At 35.4% G+C, this 26,372-nt stretch overlaps 2 protein-coding genes across 2 annotated transcripts; both read left to right on the top strand.

Moving 5' to 3' along the window:
* The first annotated feature begins 749 nt into the window (after window positions 1-749).
* LOC129900019 (ACT domain-containing protein ACR3) lies at window positions 750-10,097 on the top strand. The gene is made up of 8 exons (XM_055975008.1): window positions 750-1,001; window positions 3,996-4,203; window positions 4,458-4,503; window positions 5,756-5,870; window positions 6,719-6,786; window positions 7,507-8,124; window positions 8,478-8,582; window positions 9,323-10,097. The coding sequence occupies exons 2-8, from the start codon at window positions 4,133-4,135 to the stop codon at window positions 9,641-9,643; spliced, it is 1,344 nt and encodes a 447-aa protein (XP_055830983.1). The 5' UTR covers window positions 750-1,001; window positions 3,996-4,132; the 3' UTR covers window positions 9,644-10,097.
* Window positions 10,098-18,881: 8,784 nt separating this feature from the next.
* On the top strand, window positions 18,882-19,364 carry LOC129900039 (putative F-box protein At3g51171). Its single transcript, XM_055975020.1, has one exon. The coding sequence runs from the start codon at window positions 18,882-18,884 to the stop codon at window positions 19,362-19,364; it is 483 nt and encodes a 160-aa protein (XP_055830995.1).
* Window positions 19,365-26,372: the final 7,008 nt, after the last annotated feature.

Raw genomic sequence — 26,372 nt, 5'->3', positions numbered from 1 at the left:
TTTTTTTTCAAATTATTTAATTATAATTGTCACGTGATATGTTTAAGATCATAATAATAATATTTTTTTAACATTTGTTTAATTATTTTGAATTTGAGATTATAAAATATATTTCTCTTTTATTTTTTTTTAAAATTTCGTATCAAATCAAAATTAGAAAAAGAAATTATTCTCTCTATCCTATATTAGTTGGTCATTTTCTTTTTTATACGCTTTTTAAAAAATCATAACTAAAAAGATAATTTTACTAATTCACCCTTTAAAAAACTTCTTGAAAATCTTACAAACAAATGTTAATACTTTCCAAGAGAATTAATTGTAAGAGCAATATAAAAAAAAAATTAATTAACAATTTTTTTAATTTAATAAGGTAAAAAACTACTAGCTCCGTCTATCTTTACTTGTCCACTATTGACTTTTCACAATTCTTAAAAAACTATAAATAGAAAAGTAATTTTATCATATCACCCTTTAAATATAATAAATACAATGTCTTAAAAAATATAATAAAAAAATGTCCATAAATTAATAATAAATATAAATTAGAAACTAAATTAAATAAATATTATTAAATATTTATTTTTTAATATAATGAGTAATTAAAAGATGAACGAAAATAGTAATATGAAACAATTATTTTTAGTAAAATAACGGAGTAATATGGGATGGAGGGACCGAGGGAGTAACACATGAAGAAATACTACTAATGTTTCCAAAAAGCGAGCGGGGAAATAAATTGTTTACACACAGATCCCACTTTAGGTATAGGCTGCTACTAACACATAAGAGAGAGAGAGAGAGAAAGTGGGAGCTGAGGAAGAAGAGGAGGAGCACAAGTGCTACTCCTACGTCGAAAGTTTCTCCACTTTTCCTTTTTCTCCTTCTATTTAATTCCAAACATTCTCTCTTTTCTCTTCAAAATCAACAAATTAGAGGAGAGTTAATGTATGAACAACTGGATTCCTACTTAATTACTCTGCAACTGCATCCTTCCACAATCTGTAAGTTCAAACTTAAAAAGCTTTTTTTATTTTCAGTTTATTAAGTACTCACTGATTATGCTTATCTTCATACCCATTATTAATTGATTGATTAAGAAAAGGAAGCTTCTAGTAACTTCATTGCCCGTCGTTGTCTGTTTTCTCGAGAAAGTTCTGTTATTGTCTGTTATTTTCTCGGCGGATACACATCTCTATGTGGATTGGATTTGATGGTCAAATTGGTGGTGTATTTTGTTATTAAATCAGGGCCGTTGAAATTTCTCTGGTTCAAAGTCGTGATTGAGACGGATACTCTATCAAAGTCTTGGAATCAAATCCTTTCCTTTTATTTACCCCTTTCTCTACATTCCTCCTCTTCTTTTTCGTCATAATAACTTCCTCAAATTCCATTTTTACCCTTTCCCTCCACATTCCATCTTTTCTTCTTCCTCAAATTCCTCCTTTACACTACTTTGGATGTGGAACAGGAATTATCTAACTCAAATCCTTCACTTTCTGATAAAGAGTTTGTCAACATACCTAATCATGCTGTAATAAATAAATAATAGATATTACACTTTTCTTATTGAGTATTACTACTCCATCTATCTCAAAATACTTATGGTCAACAGTCTTCCTAATTAGTATTTTCTTAAGGGACATGTAAATGAAAAACACGTCAACTTTTTTTTTTTTTTTAGAGGAGGGAGCATCTTACAAGAATCCTATTGAGTAATTCAAGAAAAAGAAGTATACTCCCTCCATCAAGAATACCCATTAAGAAAATTTTAATTAAAGATATATTTTATTAACTAACTTTTTAATGATGTTTTGGAACTATAAATTTGACGACTTACTACCATATGTAGTTATTTAATACTAAGCTAGTATGAGAGAAAAGTAATAAAAGTCTCTTGATTAGCTAAAATGAACCAGTAAAATGAAATATTTGATATAGGAGGTCAAGTAAAATGAAATAGGGGAAGTATATTTTTATTTTTGGTCGAGTAATTCAAGGAAAAAAGTTATCATTCTCAACTAAACTATTCCTAAATTCTTTTGCTTATAGCATGTTTGACCAAGTTTCTGGTAAGCTGAAAGTGTTTTTTTTTTTAAAATTTCTCACAAAGTATTTATTTTAGAAAGTTTAGTTGTTTGACCAAGCTTTCAGGGGAAAAATACTGTGTTTTTGAGTAGTAACAAAGGTTGTTTTTTAGAAGTTAAAAAAAGTAGTTTTTCCCTTGAATATACTTTTGGAACCTTGGCCAAACACAAGTTTTCCTCTAATCTTGACAGAAAGTTTTTTTTTCTCAGATTAATTAGCGAAACATAAACAGCTGCTCAACAAAAATGTTTTTTCAAAAAATGCTTCATACAAAAGCATTTTTCAAAATAAATAGAATTTAAAATCTTGGCCGGCTATTACAGATCTCAATAAGTTTGGGGCCTAAAGCCAAACTTCATAAGGAGGCCTTAATTTTTTTAATTGACATATATAAATTGAATAATTACAATACGTAGTGTTATCCTACAAATAATGTCTGTAGAGGAAGGATATACGCGGACATTATGAAGTAAGAATGTAAATAATGTAAATTTTCAATGGAAAATAATAATATAAAGGGAAAATAATAATATAAACTTAAAATAATAGAACTTGACTAAAAAATTTGAATAGTTTATACAATGATATCGAAATAATGTTGCACTGAATTTGATACAATGATATTAAAATAGTGTTGATTAGTTTTAGTGTTTGAAATTTGAAGAAGACACTAAATTTGATCTTTTTATAAACAAATAACAATAGATTTTGCATAATGTAAAATGTTTGACTGATTGAGAGACTTTAGAATATTCGATAATGAGAGAATAAAAATAGTGGAAGGAGAATAAAAAAAGTAAATATAAGAATAATAATGTTTGTTTATAATAATAGTTAGACTATAAATGAGGGAACAATATAGATAACTACATAAGAAAGGATGCTACAATTAACTAAACACTATTCCATTTCTCAATTATTACAACGATTCGTATATTAAATGAGGTAAAAAATTATTATAGTTTGTACCCAAAAAATTTCTTTCAAATTTATAAATACATGAGATTTTTTTAACAATATATATATTCTGTATAATATATATACATCTTTGGGAAAAAGTGGGAGCCCCAAGCGAATGCTTTAGTGGCCTTATGGTCGAGATGACTCTGAGCTATTATCTCTCACAAGTGGGGTTTTGAGAGAGTGATGTGTTAGCAGCCTTACCCCTGCCTTGAAATGAATTTGGAACATTTTTTTCTTGTTTTGAAGTTTTGTTTGAGTTGTTTTGCAGTTTTGTTCTTGAAAGATTTCTAGGAACTTATTGAAAATCTTTGCAAAAGGTTAACCTTTTTTTATTTTAATTTAATAACATTCTAAGCAATTTATACAAAATTTCAAGCAAACTTCAAGTTTCTTGAGATCTCAAGCAACAGATGACCTATCAATATGAGACCTCAAATGCTAGCTTAAGAACATTGTATTCTACTATGGTCTATAAGCACGTTATGAGGATCTGGGAGTTAAAGCCAGAAGCTTGTGCGCTTCATCATTATTCTTGAAACTCTGCTTTGAATTTGATAGATTGACCTCAAGAAGTTGTAATCAGAGCAATGATAGAACTAAAAACTTTGAACTGTATGAATATTGTTAGGTTAAAGCTCTGAAGGAATGACTTTAGACCATGGATTCATGTTGCTTTCTCCTTGATCTTAGGATTGCATTTTGATTTTTCCTTCGTAGAATCTAGATTTGACTATATTCTACCATCTCATCAGTTTCTGAACTGTTGAGTAGTACAACCATTTGCTTTATCTACTATGCATACATATTGCATAATAACTAGAAGCTTTAAATGCTTTACAGGAAATCTAGCTAGAAAAGTACTTCGGTTTCTAGCATTTCTTTTTCAAGGGCCTGCTACTTACAGCCACATACATTTGCTCGTGAATTTATTGTGTCATCTTTGGCAGGTAAAATGCTGGTTTAATTTGCTATCATTGTCATCATGGATGAGTAGGCCAGTCAGCTGCTATAGAGAAAAATTGGCTACTTTCGATGTAAAGGAAAAACTGGAAGTATCTTTGTTGACTACAGGAGTGTTGTTCATATGGCAAGGAGTTATGGGCCTTATTTTGATCCTGAATATGAGACCTTAAGTATCAGAATAAATCCTCCAAGGTTGAGCTTTTCTACTTTTAGCTTTTTCCATTTTCCCAGCCCTGCTTGCCTTCACTACGTTTTATTTACTTTCATTGGCCAGTCTAGATATTATACAGTTCTAATGACCATTAAGAATGTCACTTCTACCAAGATATGGAAACTTGTCAGTCTTCTTTGAATCAATGGAAAAATATCATTGATGTCAATTGAATTGCTTCATACTTAACACCTCATTTCATGTGGTTTTACTGATAATATTTTGATGCTATTAGGGTTTCTGTGGACAATGCGAGTTGCAAGGATTGCACTCTAGTGAAGGTAATTTTTTCAACCTTAAGAATGTTGAGTGATATTTCTTTTTCTAATTTTTTATGCTGAAGAACTTTTGATGAGATGAAGCTCTCTTGCCACAGTTCAATAAGCTCTTAAGATTACAATGATAACTTTGAACCAAGAAGTGTTCATGGCTGAAACGAACAAAATAATGAGAACCAAAAACAGTTAAAGGGTTGATTGTGTGACTTATGTTGTCTAGGCATACACTAAAGTTTGACGGTTCAAAGATATCAAATCTACCGATTGGCCGAGTATATCCGATAATATATGTTCACTACAGAAAGTTCAAAGGAAAACCTACTTATCCAGATGCAATTAATCCTTACTTATGAATCAAACCGTTTTTCATGCATATGTTTTAACAATAGTCATTCCCCATTCATGTGGGGGATTGTTGGGTTTTAAAGGTATGAATGAAAAATAAAAGGTTCTGACCATTACGAAAGGTTGTGCTTGTTCTAAAGAGTTATGACCGTTTCGAAAGGTTGTGACTTTTCCAAAGAGTTGTGACCATTTCGAAAGGCTGTGACTTTTTAAAAAAGTTGTGATTTTTTTTTGAAGAGTTGTGACTTTTTTGAAAGGTTGTGACTTTTGCGAATGGTTGTGACTTTTCCGATAAGCCACAATAAGTACATGTTCACACTACCCTTTGTTGTCTATAAATAGATAATTTTCCTTTCATTTTGAAAACATTGGATTTCTCCCTCTTCTGCATATATTTTCTTTCAAACAAAGTTGAGTCTTTGTGTGATTCTGGCTTTTGAGTTCATTGAAATTATTGAAGTTTGAGGTACCACTACTTCTTTAATAGTTTATCCGTTTTATCTTGGGAGAAAATAATCCATAACCTCGGGTACAGTGAGGGGATTAAATTTCTTAAGGACACACAGTGAATTCTGTGGACTCGGGTATTGTTTTTATTTTCATCTTTATTGTTTCTGGTTTGCTAACTTTGATACAAGAATAACACTGCCTCCAGTTTCTCTTCAAGAGGTGCATAAATTGACTTACCAAGCTTACTGCAAAAGTTATATTTGGTCTTGTATGTGATAAATAGCTAAGCTTATATGACTTAACACGCTTATGGTGGAATAGTATCTGGACATTGGCTGATCGCAGCTTTTCTTTAATCATTTTTAATAGTATCTAATAAGCTGAATGGTTCTTATAAAACATCAGTTTACTATTATTTTAATTTTTTAATCAAAAGTACCCACCTCATGTTCTTCCTCAGGTTGACAGTATCAACAAACCTGGAATACTGCTAGAAGTGGTGCAAATTCTGACCGACCTTGATCTTGTAATTACCAAAGCCTACATATCCTCTGATGGCGGGTGGTTCATGGATGGTAAGTCTATTGTTTCTTGTTAGTATTTTCAGGTAAAGAAGACACGTCCAAGTATTTGCTCGAGGTTCTCTGTTCTCTGTTCTCATTTGAGTTCATTTAAAACTCTTTTAGTTGCAATTTTCAAAGCTACTCTAGGGAACTGGATATTAGGGCCGGAAATAGATATAAGTAAGTGGGGTCAATTGAATCCCCTTCCTCAAAAAATGATACAACGCAAATAGTGCTAAAACGAATTCTTTTGGCTATATAAACTGGTCAATTCCCTTGACATAATGGAAGTTTCATGTGTAGTGAAGGGAATGCAAAAGTTGTTTTGAGCAAAGGCAGATCCAAAATTTGAAGTTTATGGGTTCTGAATATAAAGTTTATGGTTTGTGTAGTTTATTGTTTGTACATATTCTGTGAATTTCTAACAAATAGTTCCGCCCCTGGTTTTAGGTCATAGGTTCAAATAACAATTGTGACATCTCGTATCTTTTTGAATTCCCTTGTACAAACTTCTTCCTCCACTACTTCTGGATATGGATCACGTTCTACACTATTTCATTACAAGCTCAGACTTCTATCCAGATAAATACCCAAATTCATGTTTCTTAGACAGTGGTGGTTATAGAGTTACTAGTATGTTTTCAATTTCTCGTATAAAAAGAATGGTAGGTTTAATTGGTGGCCATGTAAACTTTTTCCACTTGGCCAGCTTTTTGGCCCTTTGCAAAAGTATCAACCTTCTGCTGTTCCTCCTTTAATACTCTTTTCTAGTTCTGTCCTATCTGCATATAATATTCTAAAGACTTGGGAACTCAGCTGGGAAAAATTGTGCTAATTTCATTTCTTTTTAACTTTAACAGTCTTTCATGTTACTGATCAACATGGCAACAAGGTTACAGACAGCAATACTATTGGTCATATAGAAAAGGTAAAGTATCCCTTATTTTTCTCACCTTTTGATTTCATATTTCTATGGTCTATACAAAATTAATGCGGGGATAAAACAACAATTACTTTGACAGTTCCTACTATGATAGTATACAAAAGAAGGGAAAGAGGGATAAACTAATATGTAGCATCTTCAAAGTTTGCTATAAAATCATGCAACTCCAAGCTAATTGTAGTTGATATATTACTTTGGATTTATATGCAGGCATTGCCAATGACATTTCTACTCATGCATTTTATTGCACCTAGCATATATAAGAGTTTTACTTTTGGGACTCTATGACTATTCAGAACACAGCAAAAGTCAAGCAACTATTCAGATATCCGTGATGACTAAAAGTTGTAACACAATAGCTGCTCATTTGTTAGATAAGAATTCCCAATTCCACAAACTGAGTAGTTCCTGATAATGTGTTTGGATTTCCCTATTTTACTTATGTGTTTCAGTCATGAGCAAGGCTATTGTAATCTTCACTTTTACTGCAGTTTTTTCTTTTTTTCACATGAGTTGTGGTTAGGCTTTCCTGAACTTTGTATTCAAGATCATATTTTACCTAGTGACTACCCAGTAAGATCATATTTTTGCGGAGAAAATTTAGCTGTGTCATCTAGATGACTGGAACTGTAAACATATCTACCTGAGAAAAAGTTGTAGTTTTTATCCAAGTTATTAACTATTTCATTGAATTTCTTACATTAGGCTCTAGGACCTGAAGGTTACACATCAGGCATATTAAAGACTCGGCCAGGTAGAAAGGTAGGAGAGAACTCTGTGGGTGATTACACCACCATTGAGCTTATAGGCAGGGATCGTCCTGGTCTTCTATCAGAAATTTCTGCTGTTCTAGCCAATCTTCATTTTAATGTCGCTGCTGCTGAGGTTTGGACTCATAATAGGCGCATAGCATGTGTCCTTTATATCAATGATAATTGTTCATCCCTTGATGAGGACGAAGAATCTAGATTGTGTGTCATGGAGGAGCAGCTCAATAACATTCTTCGTGGACGTGAGGATGATGAGAGTGGGGCTCGTGCTACTTTCTCAGTTGGTAGCACTCATGTTGATCGAAGGCTTCATCAGATGTTCTTTGCTGATAGGGACTACGAAGGTGGTTGTCTGGAAATGGAGATAGAATACCCTCCTAATTCCAAACCAGATGTCAGAATTGAAAGCTGTGTCGAGAAAGGGTACTCAGTGGTCAGTGTAAGTTGCAAGGATAGAGCAAAGCTTATGTTTGACATTGTATGCACCCTTACAGACATGCAGTATGCTGTTTTCCATGCCACTATCTCATCAGATGGTCCCTCTGCATCACAGGTAATCTGATTATGTAATTCTGATGACTGCTAATATAAACTTACATACAGAGGATGGATCATTTTATTTTATAATACCTTTGTTAAAATTTATTTCTGTTTTAACAATTCATCATTGCTTCATCCATCACCATATAAGTTTTGGTTACTGATTAGTGTAATTCTTAAAGAAATAAAATACATGAATGGTCCCCCCTACCCCCCCCCCCCTCCAAAAAAAAGTCTAGTTTAGCTTATGCTATAGTACCTAAGATTCTTTCCAGTTTCAAAGTGGTATCTATGTTAGAGTCACACTGATAGATTGTCATTAGGCTCTGATTCCAATATGTAATACAAAGACAACTGAATTTATAGGAATATTTTATTCGCCACATGGATGGTTGCACTCTGGAATCTGAAGCGGAGAAGGAAAGGGTTGTGAAGTGTATTGAAGCTGCGATTCGGCGAAGGATAAGTGAGGTAAGGCGAGATTATCCACTCCTCTTAACATGTCTTGAATGTTTCTCAAGATTGTGATCTGCCACCTCTAATGTTACATCTCTTCCTATCTTTTCATTGAGTTGGGGTATAAGAAAATCCAATGAATGATATTGTCTCTTTAAGAAATTGCCAAATTTCTCGTCCTTCAGTTAAACAAATAGGCTTTATGGAACCAATGCACCATTTGTTAGATCCAAACAGATTCTTGCTCTGCCCCCTCCCCCACCGCCCACACTATCCTGAACAAGTCCCCCAGCCTCACCCCCATTTTGAACTACTTTATCAAATAGACAAAGGTCTCTTTACTTATAAATAATTCATAGTTAAGGTGATCTCCACTTTAAGAAAGTATCAAGGACTATTGCATAGATAAACTTTCATTCCATGTCTGTGATTGCCTGGTATTGATGAATCCAAACAATAACGCAAATCTGATTTTTTTCTAAGCTTAGGTCCATGAACATGCACAATTTTTTATTTTGCATTGGGATGAATGTGTAAGTTTGATAGTAGGATGTGGTCATCTAATATTATACTTTGGAACACTAGCCATTGCTACTATTCTATTTCTGACTCGTACTTTAAATGTTATGATTGCCTTCCGAGCGCGCATTCATATGTTACTTCAATCTATAACATTATGGCATGCACGAACCTTTGGAAATGCCCAAGATTCTAAAGCCACCAAGTGGAATGTACTTAATTCCTTTGAAATGCAGGGGTTCAGCCTAGAGTTGTGTGCCAAGGACCGAGTTGGCTTACTTTCTGAAGTTACGAGAGTCTTACGAGAAAATGGGCTATCAGTGACTAGAGCTGGTGTCACAACTATTGGGGAGAAAGCAAAGAATTTCTTCTACGTAACAGATGCGTCTGGAAACCCTGTAGAGATGAAGACGATTGAAAGACTGCGTGAAGAAATTGGACAGACAATGATGCTTAACGTGAAGAAAGTCCCAACATCTGCAAAGGCACCTGAAACTGGTGGTCTGGCTAAGACAAGCTTTTTCTTCGGAGGTTTACTAGAAAAGTTCCGAACCTGAAAGCTCATCTACACGTACTTGTATAGAAGAATAAAGCACTTATGTATAAATGTGGCAAGGTTTCCCTGTAAAAACCTGTAGATACATTGGACAACTATCCTTGTCGGGGTAAACAAAGGGCAAAAGGAACGAGTCCCTCTAGTCTTATTCTATGCTCAAGTCTGGAAGATTATGAGATGACTTTGTTGTTCTTGCACAATAAAAGATAAAGATCTATATATTGCTGGTGACACTATGACTTTGCATTGGAGCTTTGGTCAAGAAATGTCAATACTATATATAGTGTTGTATGTTGTGTACTGACTAGCTAGGTTTGACTGTGATCGAGCTGCTAACATTGTTTTGATTAATAGGTACTTCAGTTAAATTCTAGCTGGTTGAGTATTTTTTTTCCATTTGGGGAGAAATAGTATGTAATATCATTGATTTGCATGTAAGGATGAGGAGTTAAGTAACGTGGAACGCCGTTTTGCTTTCTGGTTTCTTTCAAGGAAAAGTATAGTATGTTCTTTATATTTTTCTAACCTGGAACATGATAAATGAAGATTTATGCATTCAATTCCAACTTACTAAAATCAAGGCTTGGTTATTGTGGTACGAATTAAAGTATTTATCATTGAAGTAAAAGAAATGGTAAAGATGGAGAAAATGACAAAAATGGTCCCTTATGTGTTGAAAGAAGGGTCAATTTAGGTATCAATCCAACTTAAACGTAGCCAATAAATGGTCGTTTTCCCAGCTTAGTCAATCCTTTCCTCCCATTCTTTTAGGGAATTTGTTTTTATCTTAGTTGTAAGAGGACTTGCTGGTGGTTAGCTAATTTTACGCTCAGTTTGTTTGTTGTTCCCATTTACTTGTGTCATGTACATACATATTATTTACTTTGGTTTCTTCTTTATTTACTGGCCTCCATCTCATTTCTGTTATGATTTTTCGGTGCCACACTTGTTCATCCAAAATAGATAGCCCACATAATTGGATTTTTACTTCTGTTGGAGAAGAATACTACCACAAAGCAGAAAAAGAAAAGAAGAAGATGAAGAAAGCTGATGAAAACCCTAAAGAAGGAGAAGAGAAGACGCTGAAGAAAGAAGAAGAAGCTGAAGAGTTTTAACTCTTCAGCCCTCTTATTTGGGCACACACACGTGGACACACACGTGGACAGTCTTCCTCCACATATATATATATATATATATATATATAATCTTCCACAAGTAGATTTAAATTAATGCATTTAAATATAATTATGCCCATGTAATTATGGGCAAGTAGAATATTGTACAAATTTAAATAAGATAAATGTAGCCCATCTCTTCTTGTCTTTATTATAACTACTGTATGTTTCTATATAAACCAAGGTACATACCATTAATAATATACACAGAAAACTTTTATTTCATCCCTTTCCTCTCTTTAATTCTTTCATGGTATCAGAGCACCTCTAAGCTCAACTCAGATCTGTGTAAGACACATCCGTTTCATCTTCAAAATCTACATCAATATCATCTTCAAAATGCCTGAAACAACTCAAGTCAAATCAGGAAGTGGTGAGAAAGGAAACACGTATGAAAGCAGCCATCCTTACCACTTAAACAATTCAGACTCACCTGGTATGACACTGGTTAACAATGTTTTCGATGGAAGAGGATATCCAGGTTGGAGAAGATCCATCCTCTTATCCCTATCAGCCAAGAAGAAGCTTGGTTTCATCAATGGAACCTGCAAGGCTCCAGAACTGGAATCTGCAGAGTTTGAACAATGGAGTTGTGTTAACGACATGATTATATGTTGGATATCAAATGCACTCTCTAAGGACATTGCAGACAGTGTAATGAGTTCCAAAACTGCTAAGGAACTTTGGGACAGTCTGGAGCAGAGGTTTGGCAAATCAAATGGTGCCAAACTCTATCACCTGCAAAAGGAATTAACAAGTCTAATACAAGGGAATAGTGACATTGCAGGATACTTCACCAAACTTAAGAGACGGTGGGATGAATTGGATGGGATAAATGTAATTGTTTGTTGCTCATGTCAATGCACTTGTGATGGTAAAGCAAAATTAACAAAGTCACTAGAAGATCAAAGGTTGATTCAATTCCTAATGGGACTAAATGATGTATATGCTCAGGCAAGGGAAAATATACTTATGATGAATCCTTTACCTGGAATGGATGTTGCATATTCATTACTTTTGCAGGATGAGAACCAAAGGGAAGTGTATGCAAATACAAACTACATCTCTGATTCTGGATCATTTCTGGCAGCAAGTCAAGCAAAACAACAGGACAACAAACTATTTGCTGAGTTTGCAGCATTCATGGCCAATGGACAGGGGAGAAATACACAGAGATTCAAACACCAAGCAATAAGAGGAACAAGCACATACCAGAAGTATACCAATCCAGGTCAGAACCAGAGACATGATAAGCCACAGAACAGGTTTAAGGGAAAGAAGAAATATGATCCAAACCTGTCATGCACTTATTGTGGGAAAACAGGGCATGTGCATGATGATTGCTACAGACTACATGGATTTCCTGCAGATTTTGAGTTCACCAACTCCAGAAACTATCAGCCTCAAATTAAAGCAAATGCAACCTTGACTCAGCAAGCAGATGAAGACATTGGGAGGATAGATCCTGGAATCAGTGATAGAAATTTTGAGGAATAGTTTAGCAAGCAGCAGATTGCAGAGATGATACAAATGTACAAGCAAAGCAAATTCACACAAACAGGAATCAATGCAAATGCAGTGGCTGGTACCATCCTTAAATACTCAAATTCTGTACCCACTAATCTTAAGCAAAATACTTGGATAATTGATTCAGGAGCCTCAGAACACATGTGTTTTGATCCCAGTTCCTTCTTATTTCTGAAACCTCTCCCCATACCTTTGAACATTAATTTACCTAATTCCTTCAAGGTAAGTGTGACCCATATAGGCAGCATCTCTATTTTGCCAGGGAAGGTCATAACTGATGTACTGCTTGTGCCAGACTTTAAGTATAATTTACTTTCAATTCACAAGTTCTGTATTCAGTTTCAGTGTGATGTCCTATTCACTGCTACTGGATGTTTCTTGCAGGACCTTTCAGTGAGGAGTCCTCAAGTTTTTGGTGAAGTTAGAGAAGGACTCTATTTATTGGATTCCAACACTGACAAATCTAGAAATAGTTTTAATTCAAATGATGTATCTTCAGATCCCATCCCACAATCATTTTCAGTTTTCAATTCAGTACATGTTAATGCTACTCCTAGTGTGAAACTTTGGCATGTAAGGTTGGGACATCTTCCATTTTCAGCAATGAAACATTTAAGTTTTCTTTCATGTGAATCCACTTCTGATCTTGTTTGTGACATATGCCCTAGAGCTAGACACACTAGACAACCCTTTCCTATTAGTAGCATAAAATCCACACATATTTTTGACCTCATTCACATAGACATTTGGGGACCCTACAAGTGTAGCACTTACAATGGTTTCAGGTTCTTCCTCACCATAGTAGATGACTATAGTAGAGGGACATGGACATTCTTACTAAGCACTAAAAGCAATGCTTTCCCTGTACTGAAAAGTTTCCTATCCATGGTAGAGAGACAATTCAATGTCAAGGTTAAAATGATCAGATCTGACAATGCCTTAGAATTGGGGAAAGGGACACAGGAATCAGCATTCCTTGCTTCTCAAGGAATTTTACATCAATTGTCCTGTGTTGCCACACCTCAACAAAATGGAACTGTTGAGAGAAAACATAGACACCTCTTAGAAATTGCAAGGGGATTGATGTTTCAGTCAAAATTGCCTATGACTTACTGGGGAGAGTCTGTTTTAACTGCCACTCACATCATTAATAGACTACCATCTAGTGTTCTAAAGGGACAAACACCTTATGCAGTACTTCTTAGACAAGAACCTACTTATGACCATTTGAGGAATTTTGGATGTTTGTGTTATGCCTCCACCCTGGGACAAGGGAGAAACAAGTTTGATGAAAGGGCTACTGCTTGTGCTTTGCTGGGATACCCTTTACAGCAGAAGGGGTATAAACTGTTATCTCTTTGTCACGACCCAAGCCTAGGGCCTAGACGTGACATGGCGAATGAGGAACCCGAAAGTACCTCAAATAAGCCTCTTAGTATTCTTTTAGCCTTTCATAGGTAATGATGATAAATAAACAAGCGGAAATCATAATAAATCTTCAACTTACATATGTCCAACAACACCTCTAACTATTAGATTTAACGGGGCTAAGACAAGTCCCTAGCTCACCCTCAATCATAATAGAAGAAATTCCATAGTAAAATATCTTAACATATCATAAACTAGAAAGATAAAGGAGTATTTTTCCCGGAACATGGGAACTCACCAAAAGTAGTCTTCAATGGAATATCAACTAGCCACGTGAAGGAGAATGAGGAGGAGCACTGATCCCTACATGGTGATATCATGTAGGCAAAAGAGTATGCATTAGTACTTTGAATGTACTAAGTATGTAAGGATGCATGAACATTGAGGAAACATTAAAATATTTATGTAATATAAAACATAATTTAATGTATGCATAATAAATCATATGAATATCCTTTAAAACATTCATTTTGTGGGAAGCTAACCATAACCAACATTTAAGACCATGCGAGCTATTACATGGAATCCAACATAACCCCCTACGTTGGCCGGGGAGACTATTTGTCAGGTAGAACTCCGTCAACTTTATTCATTTCTTTAACTTTAACTTTAAGGGCTATTTATGGATCCATTAGCCTAAGCCTACAAGGGCTCCTATGTTGGCACATAGTTAATGAGACAAGGGGTTGCTACTAGGATTCCCTTACCGAATCCCACCTCAATGCCTCATTCGGTGCTAAGTCAATCCCATGGAATAGTTTAATACTTCAAAATATTCATAGCATATAACTTGAGAATTCAAACATCATATTCGGTAGAATAGCTCATTAAAACATTTGATAATTTAAATATGCAAGAATTGTCCTTATTGCATAAAGAATCCATCATTCATATCATTTCATCATTCTTTCATTTAATAACACTTCCTTTTTTTTTTATATTGCTTTCATAAACATTTATTTGGAGTCAAAGCTTTCAAGTCAAACTTTATTAAAAACATAGTAAAATTAGGTGGGTTCAAATCACTTCAACTTGCAAATATGTATGTAAATAAATATACATAAATACTTTGAAATCCATTAATTAAAAATCATGCTTTTAAACAATCCACCATGAATTTCAAGAACCTTTAAATAGATAAATAAAAGAATTACTTGTAAACCATCAATTCATACATATGAAATTATGTTGCATCAAAATAGAGCAATAATCATTAGTTTAACCATGATTCATACTATTAAGTAAAATTAAGAATTAGCATAAGAAAATATTACTTGAAATCAAGATATTTAATTGAAAGAGTTTTTGGACTACATGGGTGGAAGAACCCATGGATAAACACCCACATAACTTAGAGTAAAGCTTAAAGAAAATAAACATAATTTATCATATAATCAAAATAATTTAGACATAAGAGTGGAAGGAATACTCTCATTGAAACCTTACATACCTGGAAACTGAAGCTTTAGTTGGTACCGGAAGACTTAATGACTACTCTTGAGTCCTAGCTTCTCTCCTTGCCGGAACGTTTTGTGTACTACCCGGAATATATGAATTACCGGAATAGTATTTCTTCACTACTAAGAACTAAAACTATATTTGAGAATGTGTAAAGAAGTGTATAGAGAGAAGATTTGCTTGAGAAAGCTTAATGAATAAAATGAGGAAATAAGGTGGGTATTTATAGGTGGGAAAGAGGACCTAACAATAAATAAAATAATTATAAATAAAAATCTGAAAATTTAGTGGAATATATTGATGTAATGGATGATGTTAAATGGAGGACAATTTATGTCATGAGTGATGTCAAATGTATCTAGATCTTTCTATGGTAGGTGAAATGAGTTATCTTTGACAGAATACTCTTTTTGGGAGCTACGTTTGACTAAGATAAATTCCTTATTAGGATTTGGTGTCTTCATAAGAATTGTAGATATGGAAGTCTAGTTTTATATCGTTCAAGAATCAACCAATTTAAATAAACCTACAGTGAGATATTTTTTTTTTCTATAAACACTCATTTCCGTCACAGCATCCTACCTTACAAAGATTAATTTATTTGACCTACTTAACCTCCGAATCTTAAAATATGGTCTTCATAAAAGTTGTAGGTAATGATCTTGTGGTTACTCAGAAATTTGAATCACTCAATTTGGATATTCCTATGAAAAGTTATGACCAAAATACAGAGGCTGTATCATGTTTAGGCAAAAATTGAAACATCGTATACAACGTTTTTAGGGGATGTTACACTCTTGATACAAGGAAAGTGTTTGTATCCAGAGATGTCAGATTTCATGAATCATATTTTCCTTTCAACTCATCTGATAGCTCTCACACACCTATTTTCTTGAACTACCCTTCTTCCTCAGATCATGATCCTAATTTCCACAACCACTTAGCCCCACCTATCCATGATCCTTTTTACCCAGCTACACCCTCAGTACCTCCACCTAATGCTTCTACCTCCAGACCCCAATCCGAACCCACACTTCCTCAACAAACATCTCTACCTACATCACCAGATACTTCTGCCCTTGCTCCTTTAACAGATCTACCAAGAAGATCTAGCAGGATGTCTCACGAACCTGGATATCTAAAAGATTACATTTGCAATAGTGTAATATTCACTGATTCATGGACAACTTGTTTTGATCACTCTCATAAGCCAAAGGGCTATGCTTTCTCCTCCTTATCCCTCCACAATTAGAAACTAATTCTCTCCCTCACTAATATCACTGAGCCTAGCTGCTATAACCAGGCTTCCCAACATCCAGCATGGAGAGAGGCCATGAACTCCGAACTTCAGGCCTTGGCAACCAATCACACCTGGGATGTCGTCTTGCTGCCTAAAGGAAAGAGAGATTTACCTTGCAAATGGGTATACAAGATAAAGCATCTTTCCAATGGGAGCATTGAACGACTGAAGGCCAGACTGGTCGTGAGGGGGGATATACAAAGAGAAGGAATAGATTATGGAGAGACCTTTTCACCTGTTGTGAAGATGACCACTATCCGGTGCCTACTTACCATTGCAGCTAAAAAGAAATGGTCTGTTTCAGAATTGGATGTCAACAATGCATTCCTGCATGGTGACCTTCAAGAAGAAGTTTTTATGAAGTTTCCAGCGGGACTGACACCTCCTAGTCCTAACCATGTCTGTCTTCTGAAGAAATCCTTATATGGTTTAAAGTAGGCTTCCCGATAGTGGTATGCTCGACTTGCAGGAGCCTTAGCCTTCAAAGGCTATTCCTCCTCTTTGAACGATTACTCCCTCTTTTTCAAACACAATGGGACACTTACTTCTATCTTAGCAGTATATGTCGACGATATTCTTCTCACTGGAAACGATTTGAATGAACTCGAAAATATCAAATGCTTCCTCAACACAGAATTCAGAGTTAAAAATCTAGGAGAAATTCACCACTTTCTTGGCATGGAAATTTTGAGGGAGGATCAAGGATTTATTGTAAATCAACGGCAGTTTACCATGGACCTTCTTCATGAATTCGATGTATCTCATCTGTCTTTTGTTAACTCTCCGCTGGATCCCTCCTTCAAGCTTCGAGCAGACGACAGTCCTCGCTTGGATAACCCCACCCTTTACCGTCACTTGGTCGGCAAGTTGAATTATTTGACCAACACTCGTCCAGATCTAAGTTTTGCTGTTCTTGCTCTGAGTCAATACATGCAACGACCCTGTTTGTCCCATTTCTCGGCTGCCTTACGCGTTTTACGCTACCTAAGCACAGATCCAGCTCAGGGCATCCTACTTTCTTCCGATCCATCATTTTCTTTACTGGCTTTTTGCGATGCAGACTGGGCATCCTGTAAAGATTCACGCAAATCGGTCAGCGGTTTTTTTATTACCCTCGGAGGAGCTCCAATTTCTTGGAAATCGAAGAAACAAATCTCGATCTCCCTGTCCTCCGTAGAAGCAGAATACAGGTCCATGCATCGTGTTACTGCTGAACTTACTTGGTTAGTTCGCCTTCTTGATGATCTTTCTGCTCCAATTTCTCTTCCGATTCCGCTACATTCAGACAGTCAAGCAGCCATCCATATAGCTCGAAATCCGGTCTTTCATGAGCGCACCAAACATGTTGAGCTAGATTGTCATTTTGTGCGTCAACAGTTTCAATCTGGTTTGATTACTCTCTCGTTTGTTCCTTCCATAGACCAACTTGCCGAACTCTTCACTAAGCCCCTTTCTAGGGTTTCTCATCAGGCGATCCTGCCCAAGTTGAAGGTAATAACGCTCTCCTCCAACTTGAGGGGGGATGTTGGAGAAGAATAATACCACAAAGCAGAAAAAGAAAAGAAGAAGATGAAGAAACCTGATGAAAACCCTAAAAAAGGAGAAGAGAAGACGCTGAAGAAAGAAGAAGAAGCTGAAGAGTTTTAACTCTTCAGCCCTCTTATTTGGGCACACACACGTGGACACACACGTGGACAGTCTTCCTCCACACACACACACACATATATATATATATATATATAATCTTCCACAAGTAGATTTAAATTAATGCATTTAAATATAATTATGCCCATGTAATTATGGGCAAGTAGAATATTGTACAAATTTAAATAAGATAAATGTAGCCCATCTCTTCTTGTCTTTATTATAACTACTGTATGTTTCTATATAAACCAAGGTACATACCATTAATAATATATACAGAAAACTTTTATTTCATCCCTTTCCTCTCTTTAATTCTTTCAACTTCTTTGGCAGTGTTCTGGATTTAATTTCTCCTGGTGAGTGTTAATTTCTTATGATTTGCCTTCTTTATCTTTTTTCATTTATATTTCTGTAAAGCGAATTCACTGCATCAAACAAAGACATTTAGTGGCAATAGAGTTTTCTTTTGCGACAATTGAATTAATGTCATTGCATCGATAGTCGCTAAATTTTTTATTTGATGTTTTATTACACTTTATTATAAGATGTCTCACTCAAAAGATCAGAAAAAAAGATAATTTGAAATGACTTCTTTCTGTATGTAGAAACAATTTAAATATAAATTTTCTATTTAATGGCATATTTTTAATAGTTTGTTCATAACCAGAATTTTTGCATATATTATTACAGGACATAAATTGAGCAGAATGACAACTAACACCGAGATCTATTCGCGACAAGAAATTGTTACTTATCTTATTTTATCGAGGTTGCCTGTGCAATCACTGTTGCGATACAAACGTGTGTGTAAAAGTTGGCGCTATCTCATCAAAAGCTCGAGTTTTATCAGAAATGATCACTTTGATAACGCGAGTATTGGTAGTCGTAAAATTGTAGCCAAGTTCGGTGTTGACTATGAAACAGAACCTCTGCCTACAAGGCAATTTCATTTGTACTTACTCCCTGATCAAATATTTCCAGGATGTGTACCTACACATCAACGGATTAATTACTGCGACGGTGTTAATGATTTCAGAAATATTCATGGTCCAATTGATGGAGTGTTCTTAATAGAGAATGGACATTTTATGGATGTTCGGTTTGCTTGGTGGAATCCTGCAATCAAACAGTGTAGGCTCATTCCTCGTTTCGAATTTGATGTAGAAGAAAATTTTCAGGACTGTTGTTGATCACTTGGAATAGGCTTATGTTAAAATTGACAAGATTCTAGATAGTCCTAATGTAGTAACTTGGTAGGTGTAAATTTGGTAAACTTGATAGGTGAAAGTTTGATAAACTTTGACATCTCGACAAAATGTGATGTCATGGATGACATCAAGAGCAAGAATTTATTCCTATAAATAGGTAGCTTTTGATTCATTTGAAACATACCTCAAAAACATTTCTATCTTGTCTTCTCATATTCTAAGGCATTTGCAAAATACATTAGAAGACTAGAAAATTGATAGAGCAATTCTCTTAATTGTATTTGGGATCTCTCCCCTTTATTTGTTAATATAAAGACAGTTGTTCTTTGATGGACGTAGAATTATTCTGATCCGAACCACGTTAAATATTGTTGTTCTTCCTTGTTCTTTATATTTTTATATTTTTGCTAAGAATTGGTATCAGAGCCAAGGTTCTGTCTGAGTATGCTCTGTGGTTGCAGCACAGTTTGAACTTCTATATCTGAAAAGAATTACTTTGGTTTTCTGTATTTTCAAATACTTTGTAGTAGAAGAGGAAGAACAAGTAAAAAATGAGTTACATGAAGTTTGAAGTTTATAGATTTAGTGGGCGCAACAACTTCAATATCTGAAAAATCCAAATGATGGCGTTACTGCGGAGGGAAGGTTCAGTCCACGCTATTGACGAAAAGTACCCCGATAATACATTGGTTTCCGACAAGGCAAAGATTGAAGGAGATGCATTGAGTGTAATCCAACTATCCCTTGCAACTAACATGCTCTATGAAGTGAGTACAAATATCGAGGAGACGACCAAACAGCTATGGGATAGGCTGGAAGGGCTTTACTAGAAACAATCGGTTACAACAAAGATGTTGTTACAGCGGCGTCTTCACACATTTAAGATGGAGTCAGGTACTTTGTTGCAAGACCATTTAGATGCATTCAATAAACTTGTAATGGACTTACAGATTGCCGAAATTAAGAAGGATGAGGAGACGCTTGCATGTGCTTTGCTATTTTCATTGACTTCAAAATATCATGATATTGAAAATTCAATGATGTATAGAAAGACGCCTATCACTCTTGAGCAAGTGCGGCAAAACTTAACCCTTGTGATGTGCGAAGGCATTTTGAAGGAGACAAAGAGGATGAAGTTAGTGGGCTCTTTGTAAGAAGTCGTACTAGCTAATAGGGAAGGAGCTAATCAAAGCACAGATCAAAATCTCGTGTGAACAAGAAGAATGTGGAGTGTTGGGGCTGTCACAAGAAGAGACACTTTGAACGAGATTTTCCTATGTCAAAGTCTAAAGAAAAGGCGAGTGTATCCATTGTTGAGCAGGTACACAATTCTTATGATGAATATGTAATAACAACATCATGCAATAATTGAGTCTATGACAATGAATGGGTGATAGACTCTGGTTGTACTCTGCATATGACATTTCGAAGAGATTGGTTTAGCAGCTATGAGAAAAGTGGAGGAACTGTAGTAATAGGTAATAATGCAACTTGTAAATTAGTTGACATTGGTTTAATTCGGGTTCGCTTCCATGATGGAATCGTGAGGACTATTACAAAAGTCCGTCATGTTCCTGATCTGAAGAAGAATTTGATATATCTGGGTACTCTAGATAATCAAGGCTAAAAGTACATGAGCGATGGAGGTACAATAAAGGTGGCTAAAGGTTCTTTAGTCATGCTGAAGGCCAAGCTGGAGGATGGCCTCTACACATTAGCAGGAAGTACCATTATTGGCTCTGTTAATGCATCTACAATGCAACAATTATCTGATGATGACAAGGCAAGATTATAGAATATGAGACTGGGCCATATGAGCGCACGAAGACTGGATATGTTGAGAAAATGCAACCTTTTGAAGAGTGGGAAGATCAGCACACTTGAATTTTGTGAGCATTGTATCATAGGAAAGCAGAAGAAGGTCAATTTCAGCACTGGCAAGCACAAGACGGGAAGAGTGCTAGACTACATCCATTCAGATTTATGGGGTCCCTCTCAGCTTCCATCGAAGGGAGGAAAGAGGTATCTTCTCACATTCATTGACTATTTTTCACAAAAGGTTTGGGTGCGTTTCTTAAAGGCAAAAGGTGATGCTTTTGAAGCATTTAAAGATTTTAGTTGAGAATCAAATGGAGAGAAAAATCAAGTATCTTCGCACAAATAATGGCTTGGAGTTTTGCAGTGAAGAGTTCAATAATTTCTGCAAGGTTCATGGGATCTCAAGACATAAGACTGTCAGGCACACACCATAGCAGAATGGAGTTGCCGAGAAAATGAACAGAACTCTTTTTGAGAAGGTCCATTGTATGCTCTTACGAGCCAAAATGTCCAAAGTGTTTTGGGTTGAAGTTGTTCACATTACTTCTTACATTGTCAACCGATCTCCAGCATTAGCTATTGACTTTAAGACTTCGAATGAGGTATGGTCAGGTGAACCCTCTAACTATTCATACTTGCAAATATTTAGGTGTCCTGCTTATTATCATATTAATGAACGAAAACTTGAACCAAGGGCTAAAAAAGCTATATTCGTAGGGTATGTAGATGGAGTAAAATGGTACAAATTTTGGTGTTTATCTTTACTCAAATTTGTAGTGAGTAGAGATGTTACCTTTGATGAATCTTCTATACTTGATCCTCATAAAGTTTTTGTTAAGTTATCAAGAAACAAGAACAATGAGCAGGTGGAGCTACCGGTGTAGCATACCAAGGAAAAGGATCAAGAGACTCAAGTTGATGAGTCAAAATATGTACATCTTGAAGAACATGATGTCAATGAACCATACACAATTGCGAAGAAAAGGGACAAAAGGCAGATACGGAAATCGAAACATCTTATAGAGCAATCAAATCTTATTGCATACACGTCGTAGCTGCAGAAGAAGAGATTAAATACCTCGAGACCTCTTTGTATGTTGAAGCAACTTCTTGCAAAGATTCTGCATAATGGCGATTAGCCATGATGGAAGATATGGAATCTATTCACAAAAATAAGACATGGGTCTTCTTTGAAAGACCAAAGGGGAAGAAGATAATTGGATGCAAATGGATCTACAGAAAGAAAGAATGTATTCCAGAAGTGGAAGTTGCTAAGTTCAAGGTGAGATTGGTTGCAAAGGGTTTCAGTTAGAAGGATGGAATTGACTATAATGAGATCTTCTCTTCAGTTGTGAAACATTTCTCAATTCGCGTGATACTAACATTGGTTGCACAATCTGATTTGGAGCTTCAACATCTTGATATCAAAACTCCTTTCTTACACGGTGATCTAGAAGAGATAATATATATGAAACAACCTGAAGGTTTCTTAGCTGAGGGAAAAGAAGATCATGTATGCCAACTGAAGAAGTCTTTGTATGGTTTGAAGCAATCCCCTAGAAAGTGGTACAAAATGTTTGATGCATTCATGACTACATATAGATTCTCGAGGAGTGCATTTGATAACTGTGTATATCACAACAAAATGTCTAGTAACTCCATGATTTATTTACTGTTGTATGTTGATGATATGCTTATTGTTGCTAACAATATCACGAAGATAAATATTTTGAAGAAACTATTGAGAAAGGAATTTGACATGAAGGATTTGAGAGCTGCAAAGAAAATTCTTGGAATGGAGATTTCAAGAGAAGATGGTGTTGTACATCTTTCTTAGAAGAGGTACATCGAAAAGATTTTTGAGAGATTTAATATACGGATGAGCAAGCCTATAAGTATACCATTAGCTTCTCATTTTAAGCTTTTAGAGTTACGAACATCTCAGTCTGGGGATGAGGTGGAGCATATGTCAAAAGTTCCTTATGCTAGCGCAGTTGGTAGCATTATATATGCTATGGTGTGCACACATCTAGATATTGCTCAATATGTAAGTGTGGTAAGTAGGTACATAGACAATCCAGGAAAAAGACATTGGGAAGCTATCAAGTGGATATTGAGATATCTCAAAGGAGCTTCTGATGTTGGCCTAGCCTTTCGAAAAAGTAAAGGTATTTCAGTTCTCGGTTATGTAAATTTTGACTATGTAGGGGATCTTGATAGAAGAAGGTCCACAACTGGATACATCTTTACTCTTGTTGGCAATGCCGTTAGTTGGAAATCGACTTTATAATCGATTGTCGCTTTATCAACAACAGAGGCAGAATATATGGTTGCAATAGAGGTAGTGAAAGAAGCTATTTGGTTGAAAGGTTTGGTGGTAGAATTGAGTTTGGTTCAGCTGGAATCAACTCTAAGATGTGATAGTCAAAGTGCTAATTATTTGATTAAAAATTAAATATGTCATGAGCGCACCAAAAATATTGATGTTAGATTCCATTTTATTCGAGATGTCATTGAAGAAGGACCTATCAAGGTCGAGAAGGTTATCACAGATGTTAACGCTGCAGACATGCTGACCAAGATAGTCCCATTTGATAAGTTTGCACACTGCAAGGACTTGGCGGGAGTATGCATCAACTGATGCAAACTATGGGAGAACAACTGCTAGGTGGAGCTAGTTTGTTCAACAAAGGTTTAATTCTTCTTGTTTCTTACAACGAGATTGCCCAGTAAGCTTAGAAGTTTTGGCCGGAGTTGTTCATACGCATGCTCGGAATACAAACCATGGTGGATATTGATACAGTTGAGGTTGAAGACACAATCAAAAGTTGCAGAAAGAAAGTTGAAAATGGAGAATCTTTTCAAGGTGGAGATTTGTTAAAATTGACAAGATTCTAGATAGTCTTAATGTAGCAACTTGGTAGGTGAAATTTAGGTGAAAGTTAAGTAAACTTGGTTGGTGAAAGTTTGGTAAACTTTGACATCTTGACAAATTGTGTTGTCATGGATGACATCAAGAGCAAGAATTTATTCCTATAAATAGATAGCTTTTGATTCATTTGAAACACACCTCAAAAACATTTCTCTCTTGTCTTTTCATATTCTAAGGTATTTGCAAAATACATTAGAAGACTAGAAAATTGATAGAGCAATTCTCTTAATTGTATTTGGGATCTCTCCCCTTTATTTGTTAATATAAAGACAGTTGTTCTGTAGTGGACGTAGGATCATTCTAATCCGAACCACATTAAATATTGTTGTTCTTCCCTATTCTTTATATTTTTACGTTTCTGCTAACAACTTTGATACAACGGATCAGAACTATAAGATTATCTGGTTTTGAACATTTAACATTTAATAGACAGGAGTTGTTTATCCTAAAGTTTTTGCTGCTCTATATTCGACAAAAAATGACTCATGGAAGTTATTGGAACCAAATTTCTCTCACGAATGTCAAATATCTTATTCCTAAAATTTCACTCGCAGCTATGGCTAGTAATAACATGGTGAAGCCTATGACATCAAAATACGATATATGGCAAAGGATTCGAGAGAATAGTTGGATCAAAGTGTATATGGTGAATTCCTCAATACCCTGGTATTTACCTAATGGGATATAAGAGTATGATAAGTACATTTACGAATTAACAGAGGTGTGTTATGATCAGAATGCTAAAAATCTACGAATCTTGGATTTGATTTTTTTACATGTCTGCGATCTGGCTTTTCTTAGTCTTTCGATTATAAGAAGAGCTTATTTCCAATTCCATTAAGGATAGAAAATCCTATTAAGCAGGATACTGATGAATATTTCTTCAGAACGAATTAAACATGCACCAGATGTAACCATCTACTCCTTCCGTCTAAATTTTATTGCAAAAAATTTAAAGATTTCATGTCTAAATTTACAGTCAAAATTAAAAAGTTTGACTCTCGAAATTTGAATGGTGTTATGGCTACAATTGCACACGCAAGTGTACATAGTCTGTCAAGTAGTAAAGCGGCTCTTTCAAGTCAGATATCGAATCCACAGGGACCTTGATAAGGCAAACAGTTTCTTTCAAATGCCTCCATTAATTATAGTTATGCAATGAGGTTGAGATTGTTTGTTACTAATTTTCGGAAATATAAACACTTTCTCGAAGTGAAGACAATGCTATAATTATGTATATTAATCGGGCTTTAAGAGATTCCAGGGCTATAGCATCATGTGAAATCATGTTTACTATCATTCAATCTTAGTTTCCGATGGGTTATTTAATTACTGATAAAAAGGGTTAATAATCCAATTATGGTTTTCCGACCTATAATTGCCTATCTTCATTGCCAACCTAACTACATCTTTGAGCGGTGATAGGTATGAAACAATAAAAACGCATTTAACTATCATCCTTTATCATAACCAAATGTGGTAAATAGGTATGTGTCACAAGCATCCTATCTACTAATCATGCTAACGTATGTTAGTATGAACACATTCCTTCCCTTTTTTGTTCTATCTACCTGTCCTCTTCCGAATTCAAGATAAACAACATATATATCTTAATGCTGGCCAAGCATCAAAATTATAATCACAAGAATGGAAGAGTAATTAGAATCAACAACCCATCTTCCACCAAGTTTAAATGCTATTAAATCATGTTTTGTAGCTATAGCCCCGGAATTTGGGTGTTTAGCTACTCATATGTAAATAACAACAACCAGGAATCAATTCCAAATACATTAGAACACACTAAGGTAAGAAAAGAACCTAAGATGTTTTTGTGCTTCTCTTCTTCTTTCTTCTCTTCCTCTTTCTCTTTCTGCCTCCAAAAACACCTCTCTCCTCCCTCCCTCTTGCCCTAGCACACCCCACTATTTAAAGTGTTCTCTCTCCTTTCAATTATTGAAGAGAAGAATAATAAACAATTAGAAAGGTGATGGTGCTGTAGTGGCGCATCGCGCCACTATCGCGCCCAAAACATGCCGCCTCTTATTGTTTCTGAATTTCAGCATATTGCGATGGATCACCGACCCGGCATTTCCTTGAGCCCTCAACATTCAGGTTATTATGCTTCCATAACAGAAACGCCACCTCTTATTGTTTCTGAATTTCAGCATATTGCGACGGATCACCGACCCGGCATTTACCTGCAACCCCTTCATCAACCGGTAAACTAGGACAACCCTTTC

Source organism: Solanum dulcamara, chromosome 8, assembly GCF_947179165.1.
Source record: "Solanum dulcamara chromosome 8, daSolDulc1.2, whole genome shotgun sequence".
Taxonomy (NCBI): Eukaryota; Viridiplantae; Streptophyta; class Magnoliopsida; order Solanales; family Solanaceae; genus Solanum; species Solanum dulcamara.
Note: the sequence above shows the minus strand (reverse complement) of the source record. Positions and strands in the feature narration are given on the sequence as shown.